This window comes from Quercus suber, unplaced genomic scaffold, assembly GCF_002906115.3.
Source record: "Quercus suber isolate HL8 unplaced genomic scaffold, Cork oak 2.0 scaffold_83, whole genome shotgun sequence".
Taxonomy (NCBI): Eukaryota; Viridiplantae; Streptophyta; class Magnoliopsida; order Fagales; family Fagaceae; genus Quercus; species Quercus suber.
The window spans coordinates 917,774-932,272 of NW_027069548.1; the positions used below are offsets into that span (position 1 = coordinate 917,774).

The 14,499-nt window shown below is 35.0% G+C and overlaps 1 protein-coding gene across 1 annotated transcript; it reads left to right on the forward strand.

The window, feature by feature from the left end:
• Nucleotides 1-8,991: 8,991 nt before the first annotated feature.
• LOC112037308 (uncharacterized) lies at nucleotides 8,992-13,859 on the forward strand. The gene is made up of 6 exons (XM_024070123.2): nucleotides 8,992-9,413; nucleotides 9,646-9,746; nucleotides 11,008-11,105; nucleotides 11,997-12,205; nucleotides 13,050-13,102; nucleotides 13,438-13,859. Exons 1-6 carry the CDS (start codon nucleotides 9,056-9,058, stop codon nucleotides 13,459-13,461), a joined length of 843 nt encoding a protein of 280 aa, XP_023925891.1. The 5' UTR covers nucleotides 8,992-9,055; the 3' UTR covers nucleotides 13,462-13,859.
• The last annotated feature ends 640 nt before the right edge of the window (nucleotides 13,860-14,499 follow it).

The window sequence follows — 14,499 nt, forward strand, 5'->3', positions numbered from 1 at the left end:
GCAATTTAAACAAATTATTAATGACATTGTTATTGATCTTTAAGGCCTTGTTTAGATTAGTCTTGTTTTGAGTCATATGACTCAGTTCTCATCACTTAAACTGAAAATTGCGTGGGACTTACTGAAAACCTTGTGTTTGGCTTGATTTTCTCTCCCTGTTTTCATCACTCAAACTCAATTTGAGTTGAGCTACAGTGCAGAAAACTGAAAACACCAAATTGGTGTTTTCAATTTCTGAAATACATATCTCAGTGGCACTAAGGTTAATTTCTGGACTTTGTGGGGCCCATGAATTGTGTTTTGTCAAGTCTGTCAAACCCACTCACCAACGGCTCTTCTTTCTTTCTTCTTCTTCTTTCCTTTTCTTTCTCTTTTCTTCTTCTTCAAACCCACTCTAAGGCTTTTTTTTTCCTCATCTTCTTCTTTCTCCAACGTTTTTTTTTCTTCTTCTTCTTTCTTTTTCTTTCTTTCCTTCTTCTTCAGACCCACTCCAACGTTTTTTTTTTTTTTTTTCCTTCTTCTTCTTCATTTTTTTCTTTCTTTCCTTCTTCTTCGGATCCACTCCACCATTTTTTTTTCCTTCTTCTTTCTTTTTCTTTCTTTCTTTCTTCTTCAGATCCCACTCCACCATTTTCATACATGCATAAATTTATACCCAGAAACAAAAACCCACACCTCATTTTCATGATTTTGGTTTTTGATCTAAGGATTCTTGGGTTTGGGTTTGGGTTTTCTGTGTTTGTGGGTTTTTTTGGTGGAGGTTGTGGTTGTGTTGAGGGCTGTTGGTGGTGGAGGTTGTGGTTGTGGATTTCTGGGTTTGCCGTTGGTGGTGGTGGAGCTGGGTTTCGGTGTAGTTAGGTATTGGTGCGCGAAATGGGTTTCTGAGAAAAGAGATGTTAATGGGTTTCTGGGTGTGGGCTTATGAATGGTGTGTGTGTGTTGTTTGGGTGCTATGTATTTCCTATTTATGTGAACAATTTTTTGTGGGCATGAATTCAAACTTGGACTCTCATTTGCTTGGATGTTGTTTTGTGTTTGAATTTGGTGGGTGTCCTTTCTGATCTGCATGGCTGGGTGGCTGGAATTGGTTTAGTGTGGTTTGGTTTGGCCGTGGATTTTGAGATTGGTTTGATTTGGGTGGTTGTTTGGTTTAGAAGGGAGAGACAGAGAAAGCTGAGAAAGAAACAGAGAAAAGTGGAAAAATTTGATAGGCAAAAGAATTTGATAGAAAAGAGGAAGAATCAGAGAAATGAAAGGGAGAGGAAGAGTGGCTTTAGTTTTTTTTGTTAATAAGCCGCGGGTAGCAATAGTATTGTACTAGGTAGTGTTAGTGGTGGGCTCCACGGGTTTGGGGAAAAGTGGTAGAAATATGTAACTAAGAACTCAACCCAAACATGTGTTTTGCAATTTTTGAGTGAAACTGAGTTTGAGAATTGAGTTATGAGTTTTGGGTTTGAGTTGTGAAAATTGAAAACTGAGAACTGAGAATTGAGTCAGCTCTAAACCAAACGGAGCCTAATTTTCTAGAAATTTTACAAGTATGAGAGATATAAGAAGAAGATGTAATCCAATAGTAGATCTATCAAAATTTGCTTCCAATAAAAATATATTGAATAAGGTTGTAGTCGAAAATTACAACCAATTTTGTAGCTAAATTTTGTCCAAGCTCATTCAAAGATTAAAAAAAAAAAAAAGTCTACAAATATATTGTTTTGTTTATGTAATAAAATTTGGAAATAACTATATAATAAACTTCATAAATTGATATCATTTTCAAGTTGAACTCTAAAGTTTTAGAGGCACAAATGGTTACTGTTTGACCAAAAAGCTTAGCTAAATTATGGGCGATATTAAGCAAGGTTTGGATCACAACTAATTTGTGTTATAGACTAATATAAATCCACAATGGGAGATTTGAATGAAAACAAGAAACAACTACCACCTCCAAATCATATAGCACTCAATTTTCATTTTGTAATTTAATGGGTCATGTTACAAGGGTTACTATCAAGAACCAAGACCTTTTCTTTTTCTCTCTTCCTTTTTCAATATATTTTCTCAATCTAGTGTATTCTCCTCCCTTTTCTCTATCCTCTCCCTTCCTTATATTTGCTCTATCTTCTTCTTTTGAGTGTTTTGTCCTTGTCCACCTGGATAATTTCCTATCTCATTGGGCTATTCATTTGATGCAAGAGACGCAAAAATATTTTTATTTAGTATTATTTATATTTGCAAGTCAATTGTATTTTTATGTTTTAGGTCCTAGTAGTTTATTAGGCTATTAATATTTTAATTTGGAAGCAAGGTTATTTTCGTAATAAGGCAATTAGGGTTTCCTAGCCAATTAGAATTAGGGTTTAGTAATCCTTTATAAGCAACCTATTGTACTCCTTGAAGAGATAGTTGATATTTTGATGAATGAAAAAATGGCCATTTGGTCTTTCTTTGATCTGGTGCTGACTCCAGGTCTACCCTAGGTACTGACTCCTAGTGGTTTTCTCGTTTGGTGCTGACTTCAAGTAAGGCCTGGGTGCTGACTTCTAGGTCATATCCATTTATTTTATTGTTGTTTTAATTTTGTTCTGGTTGTCTTGCGTCATATTTGGTACCAGAGCAAACACCAATTTGTTTGAAGCATCATCGCAGTCAATCTAGAACCAAAAATAAATAAATAAATAAATAAATAAAAATATGTTGAACCACCGTCACAACCCATTAGAAATCCCAATCACTGTTGCTTCTTACCACCACTAGAAGACCCCACAAAAAAAAAAAAAAAAAAAAAAAAATTCTTGCCTGTGCCACCACCATATCGCCACCATTTACAATTTGACACAAACATCCCAATCACTCCAAGACACCAACCCACGGTCATAGATCGTAAGCCCATACTCAAATCACCAAACTAGTTGCAACCATGAAGACAGAGAAGTTCTATCACCGTTGACCTTGGTTCATCAATTTTTGGTCTTCCTCGCGTCGAAGATCCACCTCCATCAGTTCTCGCTTGCTGCCGTGACTACTGCTATACACACTCGCAACCTCCAGTTGTAGTAACTCACTGCCAACAGCTTCGATCCCTTCCATCCTTGTCTCGCGCTGTCATGACCATCACTTGCTCGTCGCCATGCCGTAGCAAGTCCACCAGCAACCCTTCAACCCATCTAAAAGGTAATTTGTCACCTAGATTTTTTTTATTTTAACCTTTAAGACTCTAGCACACTTGTTTCTAAAATGCTATCCGGCAGTTTTTGTTTCCCTTGGAACTGCATTAATCCACCATTTCCTGACTTGATACCCCTCGCCCCCCCCCCCCCCCCCCCCAAAAAAAAAAGGTATATCAGAAGCTCACAATTGTCATCTAGCCCAGCCTATTCAGTCCAATTAAAACCATAGGTCCCACTTCCACTTTAACCCAGCATTTACCTTACCTAACTACCCCATAAAAAAAAAAAAAATGGATCAGCCTAGTAAACATCACTCAATAAGATTCTTGTTCATTGGGTTATTATGGCAATATCTGAAACACCTTATTTTGATGGTTGTAAAACTAATCCACGGGAATTTATCTATTGGATGAATGGGATGGAGCAATTATTTGAGCAAGCAAATTGGGCAGATAACAAAAAGGTTAGGCATGCAAAGTTGAAGTTAAGAGGTGGAGCACAAATGTTTTGGGAGAAGCTTGAATATTTCCGTTATCTAAACTATGAACCTGCCATTACTGTGTGGGAAGATATGAAAGAAAAGCTTTGTGATGAGTATTTGTCACTATACTTTCGAGCTAAGTATCTACCCTAATCTCAGTGTGGTACTTTTCATGTTGAAACAAATACGATGAATCCTCATCTTCATCCCATTTCATGTCTTCAGTGCACTTTTGAACAATCTATCAAGGAATTAAAGGAATTATCTGTAAAGCTCATGAAAGATGTTCAAGACATAATTGCTCAAATGAAGCAAAAGAAGACTCAATTCGATTCAATTAGGAAATCAAGGATACTTGATTACAATGAACTTATTGCTGCCCCAATAGAAGACAATATTAATGATGATATCTTGGTCGTGGAGAATCCTCCAGAAACACCAAAGCCTAATGTTCACACAGACGTACATGTCTCGACAAGTGTTGCTTTAACATGCGTGCAAGGAAATGGATCTATTGAAGAGCAGCAAGGTGAAGAGATGGTGTCTAAAGAGAGTATTATGTTAGAGAGTGCACATGATGTGATATTGGAAGCTAATGAATCTGCTTTTGATCAACCTTCCATGATGCATGAAGACAAATAGTTTGCTAAAGTGGAGAAAGTGGATAATATAGTGCTTCCAATGGTGCAAGATAAGATTATGTTGATTCCACACATTGATTTTGTTATTCCAGAAGAGTTTGACATGGTGGAATTTAAGGTTTTTCTTTTCCCTGTGCTCCCTAGGTGATTCTAGACTTTAAGCAAGTGTTACTTGTCAGCATCCTAATTTTTCAATGCTTTAAAACTCGAGGTCAAGTTTTCTCCAACCAGAGGAGAATGATGTAGGAGATGCAAAAAGATTTTTATTTAGTATTATTTATGTTTGTAAGTCAATTGTATTTTTATGTTTTAGGTCCTAGTAGTTTATTAGGCTATTAATATTTTAATTTGGAAGTAAGGTTATTTTCGTAATAAGGTAATTAGGGTTTCCTAGCCAATTAGAATTAGGGTTTAGTAATCCTTTATAAGCAACCTATTGTACTCCTTGAGTAGATAGTTGATATTTTGATGAATGAAAAAAAAATGACCGTTTGGTCTTTCTTTGGTCTGGTGCTGACTCCAAGTCTACCCTAGGTGCTAACTCTTAGTGGTTTTCTGCTTGGTGCTGACTCCTAGTAAGGCCTAGGTGTTGACTCCTAGGTCATATCCATTTATTTTATTGTTATTTCAATTTTGTTCTAGTTATCCTGCATCATCATTCCTTACTATTCATCATGAATGGAGACTTCTAGGGCATTTTTTACTTTTCAAGCTTGTTATTCTGCATTGAATGCGGTGATGCCAGGCAGGCAACCTTCATTAATGTGGAGGTTACTATAGAATCATTAGGAAGCTTCAGAAAGCTTCCTTAAAGAAGTTTATGCCTTCTAGAATTCTACTTCTTGTCAGGGATGTTTTTCAACAAGGGCCAAAATTGCAAGATTAGCCCATATCTTCCCTTGGGTTCTTTAGAAGTGTTTATTTGTGGAGAATCATGTCCAAAATTTCAAATGTATAATGAACAAAAGGCTAATAGTGTTTTAACAAAAGAGAAATCAAAATTTCATAACTGAAATACAAGAAAATGCAGAAAAAGTACACAGGTCCATAACTTCCACTCATAGTTAGCAAGAAGAGTAAATTGAGAAAGGTTGTGAGGAAGAGAGGGAAGGTTCTCCTGTACCCATACTTCCACTCCCAAACTTTAGAATTGTGAGAATGTTAGCTAGCTGAGTGAGCTTTTGCTCTCAAGTTGTAGCTTTATGGGGAAAACATAATTGGTTCATTTTGAATTTGATTGGGGCCTTTTGTATTGAGTTTGGGGTGCTTTAAGTGACTGGTTTTGGTCAATAGAAGAGACTTTGAACCCTAAGGTCTCAATCAAAGAGGTTGTGGCATAATTTGGGAAATGGGGTGGCCTAAATTCAGAGGCTAATGTTTCCTAGACGTGGCAGGCCCTTGGAGTCTGCATTTGGTTGTTGCAGTAGATAAGGTCAGCCACTTAGGTTTAGCTATATATATGTTTTAGGCCAAAAAATGGTAGAGCAGAAAAGTTAGGCCACAGTCAGCCAGAGTATAAAGACTCTTTTAAGATGGAAATTTCGGGTACAAGACCTCTTCTATGAGCCAGAGATGTTACCAGTGTCCCTTGCCTACTTGGTAACACGCATGAGCTAGGCTCATGCAAAAGGTCCAAAAGGAACTGACCCATATCCTTCAAACCACACTTCCTCAATTTCCCCCACATGTTGCATGGGCTTGGACCATCCTTAAAAGAATAAAAATTAATATAATACATGAATTGGGCCCAAAATGAGGTTGGACTCAATTGAGTCGGGCTTATAGAGAATGCGCTGTGAAAGTGGGTATTAATACCTTTGAAGCTTGTACACACACATTAGCTTGCCATTAGCTATGTCTATAAATTTACCCCAAAAATGTCATATATATATATATATATATATATTTTTTTTTTTTGAATGTTTTTCTTGTAAACATCAGAAGGTATCGATTGAGCTATGAGTTATTGGCACCAAAAAGAAAATTACATCATTTAAGATTTTAAATGATGTGACAATCTATATATTATTAGATTTTAAAATAAAATCCAAATTGTAAAATGGGAAAAATAGACATGTTTGAAATGGGAACGTTATGTTTTTACTATATTGATCATTTGTAAACCGTGATAAGACAAAAGCAATAAAGAGTAATTAATCATGAATGTCTAATGTAATGAAAACAATGGATGTTACACTGGAGTTGTTCGTACCTAGAGACCGTTTGGGCAACCCGTTTACGATCTGCGTTTGCGTTTTTTTTTTTTTTTTTGCTTTCAGCCGTATAAAAAGACTTTTTCAACTGTGATGCACTGTTCACGGTTACTGTGCGGCTATTGTTCAATGAACAGTAGCCGCACTTGTTGACTTTTGTCCATGAACAGTACATTTGTGCACTGTTCATGGACCCACAATTTTCACTTTTCAGCAACTTTTTCATTAAAAATGGGTCCCATGATACTATTCACACATTTAAAAATTATTTTACTACAGTGTTTTCAGTTTTCAGTTTTCAGCTGCATCCAAACAGGCCCTATTTCTCAAAAAAGAAAAAAAAAGTTGTACGTGTCTGGTATTGTTATTTATTATTATCCTTTGGACAAAGTTTTGTTACAAACTTGACTACAACTCTAATCAATATATTTTTATTGTAAGTGAAATTTTAACAAATCTACTATTAGATTATATTTTCTTCTTCTTATATACTTTATACTGGCAAAATTTCCAAAAAATTATAGATCAATAGTTATATCATCAATAAAATGTTTAAATTTTAAGTTTTTGTAATCTAAAATTATGCGTAAAAAATAAGTTTATGGATTGAATAGTAATAATATCTAATTGATATGAAATTTGATTTGCATGTTAAAGACAAAAAGAACATACAATCTAATGATTAGATTTTCAAATTATGTAGCCATATTAATATTTTTAGTGGAAGATTGTAGCTTTGGGTAAATAATAATTTGTATAAACATTGGATTAAAGAGTAATTTTCCATTTGGCCACGTCGTAATGTCCTTAAAAATTACAATGATTACTTGATAGCTAAATGCATTCAAAATGTTGAGAACCTTCTGAAAATGTCTCTGGTTTTTTTTTTTTTTTTTTTTTTTTTTAATATTTTTTTTGGAAGCATAATAAGCTGACTTGTGATCTACAAACAGCTCTGTACAATATCAAAACAAGCTCATACAAGCTTCAGCTAAAAAGCCTAAAACTTTCTTTTGTTAGCAGCTATAAGCCTAGAACTTGATTGGTGATCATATTTTTGAAATGAAAATCGCTAACTATTGTACATAGTTTCTTAAAATCATAAGCAATGTTTTTAAAACCCACCGGTCCGATCCAATTTTAAAAACCATGATCCTTTGTGGTTGAAATCCTATTAAGTCTTTCACGTGTATTGGTATGATCTACTTCGAGGTTACTCCATTCAAGCCTTTGAGCTAATCCATCCTTTTCATTAATGTTCAAAATCTCATTAAAATTACCTACATATAGCCATGGTTTGTTATCAAGATATCTCATATATTTGACTAAGGGAAGTGTTTTTTATACACATTCGTGTACTTATACATGTGTTTTACAACTAAAAACTTGGGTTCAACTTCAACTCATTTTAAATTTGAAATCGTGAGTTGAATCCACGTTTTTAGTTCTAAACAACGTGTATAAATACACACGTGTGTAATAAGTTTTAGCCTTTGACTGATACCCAAGATTCATAGCGTTTGGGTTTAGCAACATCCATGTGTCCATAAAATCTAGTGAATCTCTAACCACTAACCCTACTTTAATCCCCAATCAAAACATCAACAAGTGGCTAAGAGTAACTACAAATGGATAGATCAAAGCTACCATTAGAATATGCAAATGCTTTTTGGTAACTTAACTTTACCACGGTCGGATATCCCAATGATTCTAGCACCTCTGGCCTTTTGTGGGATATCCCACCTCTTGTTCAATTCTACCATTAGTAAATGCATTTTGATAACCCAACTTTACACATAATATTTTTTTTTATCCCATCCTACCTTGTCTCATTAAAAAACATGGCTATGATTTGTATTGTGGGAGATTGTTCCCCACTCAATGACAACAAATTTCAAACCATTCTTGATTCTCAAGTCATTGACAATTCTAATAAGTAAAATTATCACTCATAACTTATCACCTGATAATTCCATGTATCACCTGATAATTCCATGAATGAGAAAAAAAAAAAAATCCTATTTACACCAATTTTCTTTTTTAAATGATAACATGGAAGAGGGGGATTTATAGTTTAAAACTTTGGTGTGACAAGGTTTGTTGACTTTACATAACGTGTTCAAACTTTAAAACTCATACCCAATTGTCAAATAATATTGTTTTTCCAAAAAAAAAAAAAAAATCAAATGATATTGGAAAAGTTTTTTGGGCTCAGTTAATATATACCTTAGGTATACACTAATTATCTATTTTAAAAAATTATTTATAAGAAATTAAAAAAACTATTAAAAGAGTTAGTTACTTCCTCATAAAAATATTTTTCTAAAATGATTTTTTAATATTCCAGTATTGTAATAACTAAATTTTTCTTTATATTAAAAAAATAAAAAATAAAAAATAAAAACCGTGTAAAATAAGATATATCATTAAAATGGTCAACCACGCCACGTGGAAGCCCAATATGTACCTTTCCTCAAGATGAAGAACAAATAAAACATTGGAATAAAACAGACAGAACCAGAGAGACAGAGACAGAGCTTTGAGCCTTAAGGCATGGACTTGTGGAACAGAGCCCGAAGCCTAGCTGAGGAAGCAGCGAAGCGAACCCAGGAACTCTCCGTCGGAGCCACCAAACTCTCCGACCTGGTCTCCGAGACTACCAAGCGGTCCAAGGAGCTCGCCGCCGAGGCCTCGAAGCGAGCCGAGCTGATCAAATCCGAAGCCGTGAAGCGAGCTGACCAGATTAAGGTCTTGGCCGAGGGAATCACAGTCTCTCCTTCACCTTCACCTTCTTCCCCTCACACTCCCTTGGCTTTGGAGAATGATCTGGAGAAGTTCGGCATAACCGAAGAGCTGAGAGACTTCGTCAAGGAAATCAACATCACCACGTTTAAGGATTTTCCCTTACAAGGTTAACCAATCTAAAGTTTTGTTTTTGTTGTTTACTATTTAGTTCTTATGGTATTCGAATGCGGTGGCGAGACTCTAAACAAATGTGTGTTGGTTTGTTATTTGTTGTTAGAATGGTGTTTTGTGGATACTTTTGTTTTGTTTTTGTGTATTGTTATTGATTTTTTTTTTTGTCTTGCATTCTATCATATCATGCAGAGTTTACTAGAATGGTGTTTTTTCCGATTGTGCAGATGATACACAAATGTCCGATATACCTACTGTCTCAAATGTTAGGCAGGATCTTACAGAGTGGCAAGAAAAACACGCCAATCTTGTTCTTTCGACTGTCAAGGTAGCCCCCCTTGTTAGAACTGAAAAAAAGAAAGTTACAGGAGGTTCTAAATAAAAACTAATAATTTGGATTTGACCTTGTAGCAACTGCTTGATCTTAGGGAATCAATTAATAGCTGGAAGCTGAAATGCTATACAAGTGAAAATAATTACATTGTCAAAGCCTAGAGCCTTGTCACTCAGTAGCATTTTTTGGTTTCTTTTATGACTTGTTGTAACAATTGAATTACTTAGAAAGAAAGATTGGACAGGTTTAAGGCCCGAGTAGATCTGGTGCCTTTCAATTGACATCATGTTTCATAGATTTGGTGCTATTGTCACATAAAGAGAAGGCACCACTTTTTTTTTTAAATGTTGAATACTGAATAGTGGATACTGATTGATTTCATACAGAGCAAATATTGCAAATATTTGAAACATGCTCTTTGTTTGTTTCCATTAAATTTGGTGTAGAGATGCTAGAGAATAATATTCTACATCATCTTTACTCATTTGAGATATTTTATTTGTCAACTAGTTCCATTGATGTTAATAATGTCCTTGTTATTTGGTTACTTGAATTCTTATTCCTAATGCCTAGCCCCATAAATTACTATTTGTATCATTTGACCTTTCTAATTGTGATTGGATTGTCATGTTTCCTTCATAATTTCTAATGTGTATAATGTACAAAAGAGATTGTCAATTCACATGTGGCATCCCCATGTATATACAACAGCTACACTTCCACAAAATAATAGTAAGACCGTATTTTACTGGATGACCAAAAAAAGCATATTTAGGAACCTACAAAAGTCAACTTTGGCTCTGATAAAGAATCTGAATACAGTGATTGGGGAGCAAGTACACTATGCATTTCTGAGTTTAAATAATAAAGAAATGCACTTCTTTGTACTTCCTCTTGCTGAACCTTGCCAAGCCTCACCTATCTACAAACAAGCTTACTCGTGAACCAAACCCAGTTAAACTTAATATGACTTGATTGTTGATACTGAAATGAGCCTGAGAATGATATCTTTCTTGTTATGTTAGGCATTCTGCATGATCTTCCACTCATTAAAAACTGTGGTGCCCTGTGTTTTTGGCTCGAACCTAACCTCCCCCTCCCTCACTATCTACTATCAAAAAGCATCTGGGCTTGCCCATTCTGCCATTCGCATGTGCATACATGCATAAACATCTTCCTGGGCTTTTAGGTTTATTATACTTTTTTGCTTGAAAATTTATGCTTTATAACTGTTTTTTTTTTTTTTTTTTTGCAGGAAATTTCAAAGTTGAGATATGAGCTATGCCCACGTGTCATGAAAGAAAGGAAGTTCTGGAGAATATATTTTATACTAGTGAATAGTCATGTAGCACCGTAAGTAAATTTGTCTATTGTGTTAGAGCCTTCATTCTCACTTTTTATTCCCTTTCCATTTATGACTGATATACTAATATTGCTTCAAATGTTCTTAAAAGCATTTTGATAGTCATAGTGTTTATCTAGCCCCCTTTTGTGACATCTTTATTGTTGCCAGATATTTATCAGACTCTCTTTGGGTAGATTGGTGCTTAGATAATGTAAAATATTTTATTCTTTTTCAGTTTTTGCATTCAAAATTTTGAATTGCTTTTTCAATTTTCCTTCCTTGTTCAATCTCTCTCTCTTTTCTAACTCTGCGGAAGATCAGTTGATTCGTCTAGCTATTTTCTTTTAACACCTTCCAACTTGTTATGATCACTACCAAAAATTATATCTGCCATGACAAGCTACTATCTACCGTCCGTTTGTTATTGTCAAAACTTATATGATTAAGAATTGATTGACTGTAAGCATGGGTTTTCAAAACTTATACGTTTTTCTAGAAAGAAAAACATAATAGAAGTTTATATTTTTGTGTGGAACTTAATCTAAAAGTGGTTTGTACTTGTACATACTTTGTTGGGAATTGAATTTAAATCACTACGAGACAGCTTACACCTGTAGCTGTCAAAATGCAATTATTACCTTATTATTATGTGTCTGATTTTGTCCAAAATCATATGGTTTTTTCCTCCTTGGATAGACTAATGTATAAGACATGCATGCATATGTGTAATTAGATACATATAAGCATTTACTCTAGACATATAAATGTTGTATACATAGTTCTTTTGACTCTAAGGTATTTCTAGAATTTCTCTCTATCTATTGCAATTTTCACTTGGGTTGTAGTTTCCTACTGTTTTGTGATGTATTGTAAACAGTCCTCTCTTATGATATCTTTAGCTATGAAAAGCGATACGTGGAGGATCCTAAGTTAAAATCAACAGAACAAGTGAAAGATGATGGAGCAGAGGAATCTCAAAAAATTGAAATAACTTCTAAACCAGAGGCAAAGGAAGTAAACCAGAAAATTAAAACTTCAAGCTCATCTACAGAGCAAGATTTGGATGAATTTCTCTTGGGAGATCCTGGAGACAGTGATGATGGCCCAGGTAGATTGCAATGTATTATTGACCTGTTAATGTGTTGGTTGTACAGCAAAACAATTTATGCATCTTTACTTCCTACCTTTTTCCCTTGAAATGCATCTATTTTCTATTTTCAAATTGTGAGCAGATTTGGCATATGAGGATGACACTGTTCAAGTTCCTAAAAAATTAGTCTAAATGAACAGCCTAATTCTGGAGAGAGACTGGGTTGTTTAGGCCATGCAGTAAATATACTGCTGCTTTTGGATTAACTTATTGATCTTTTAAACTTTACAAGTATCCACACCAATTAGTTATTCTTCGTTGTAAAACACTAGAAAGATTTCAAAAATAGCCTTCTTTCTTCAGAAGAACAATGGATATGGATGATAAAATCATCCATCCTTTATGCTTTTATTCTTAGTTTGTGAGTTTTGTAACAAACTTTAAAACTATATTGCTTGTTGGACTGGGAAGTTTTATTTATTTATTTATTTTTCCTTGATAACTAGGCACCTTAGGAATCATCACCCAAGTTCAAATACTACCCCTATGGTCACCCCCAAGGAATTATCCCATAATTACCAAGGGCTTGTGGAATGGCATGACTGCATGCGCATGGGGATAAGTTGGGTGCTCGAAGAGCTTTTAGACACCAGCTAGAAAAAAATGTTGGCATGGGTTATTGTTTACAACTTGAAGTCATTTTTTACTATATGCAGTGATAGTTGATGTGCATCATCTGTAGATACGATATGCCACACAGTTTTTTGTATGACTATGTGGGGTCATGGGAGCCACTTCTGTTTTGTTGAACTTCTATATTCTGTGAAATTCTGTGTACTGATCATCTCGCTGTCTTTTATAGATGATGCTGATGGGGGATTTGATGATGATTTTGACAAAATGGTGGATAATTCAGTAAGCACAACGTGTTTCTAAATTCTTATACTTGTACTGTGGCACTGATGATTGCAATAGGAGCTAAATGCAAATATTATCCAATTCAATTTAATGAATTCCATGCTCAAGAATTTGTGTGTTTATATGTATGTATGTGTGTGTGTGTGTGTGTGTGTGTGTGTGTGTGTGTGTGAGTTTACATAAATTGAGATTTGAGCATAAAAAAGTTCTTAAAAACCCATTCAAGTTTCAAAGCAGTGTTTATCATTTAAGTTGATGTAATTATCTTATATTTGATATCATTTTGACTGCCTTCGGTGCTATTATTGACCGAAAGTTGCTTGAACTGACAGGATGATGAGAAGGAAAAGTCATAAAAGATCACTGAAATGGTTGAACACGGTGGATCACTGCTCCTTTGGTTTCAGAGGAAATGTTGGATTGATGGAACAATCAACCGATAAAGGTGTAAAAGTGGCGGGGTTCCCCTATCCCCCCCTCCCCCCTCCCTTCTATCTCCCTTCCATGGCTTTGTTTCTATGTTTTGCTTTTTGGTTTGTGGGTGTTTTTGTGGGGGGGGGGGTGTTCTTTCTGTAAAGAATATTTATACAATAGGTATTCAATCCGTGGGATGTTACTTAAAGATGGTGGTACAACTCTTCTTTTGTATATATTAAGAATTTTTTTTTTTTTTTTTTTTTTTTGGTTGGGGGGGTGTTCTTTCTGTAAAGAATATTTATACAATAGGTATTCAATCCGTGGGATGTTACTTAAAGATGGTGGTACAACTCTTCTTTTGTATGTATTAAGGATTTTTTTTTTTTGGGGGGGGGGGGGGTGTAGAAGAGAAATGCATTTTTAGAAATGACATGTTTTATGTACATTTGATGAATTTGCTTAAGCTTGATCACAATCTTTAGTTTGATGTGCATGACGCTCTTAAATTTTTTGGCTCTGTTTCTATAGAAATCCCATTTTGTTCCGACCCATATCCAAGCCTCCTAATTCTAATGATGTGAAATCAAATTGTTACAAAATGATTAGCATCGTGTGTTAAACCCAAGGAGGATGACAAGCTTAATCATGACCCAACACAGCCCAAGTTCAAAGCCCAACTATGAAAATAGATAGAAAGCTCAAAGCCCAAAAGACAATTTTCGTCTAGGCTATAGAGAGTGCATACATCAGGTATATAATGCGTAGTTGTGTTCACACTCTCTAGATGAAAAGCCTAAAATTGATGAGATTCTAGGGCAACTAGTCTGATCAACTGGTTGTCCAAATGTGTCATTAAATCTTAGCTACTCATTTCTCTTATAAATACTTTCATTTTCAATATCCAAAGGGGTCAGGAAAAGGCTAGAATTCCCAGAGAATTGCTAAACCTAGAGTTTTAAGGCTAGAAGGACAAAAGG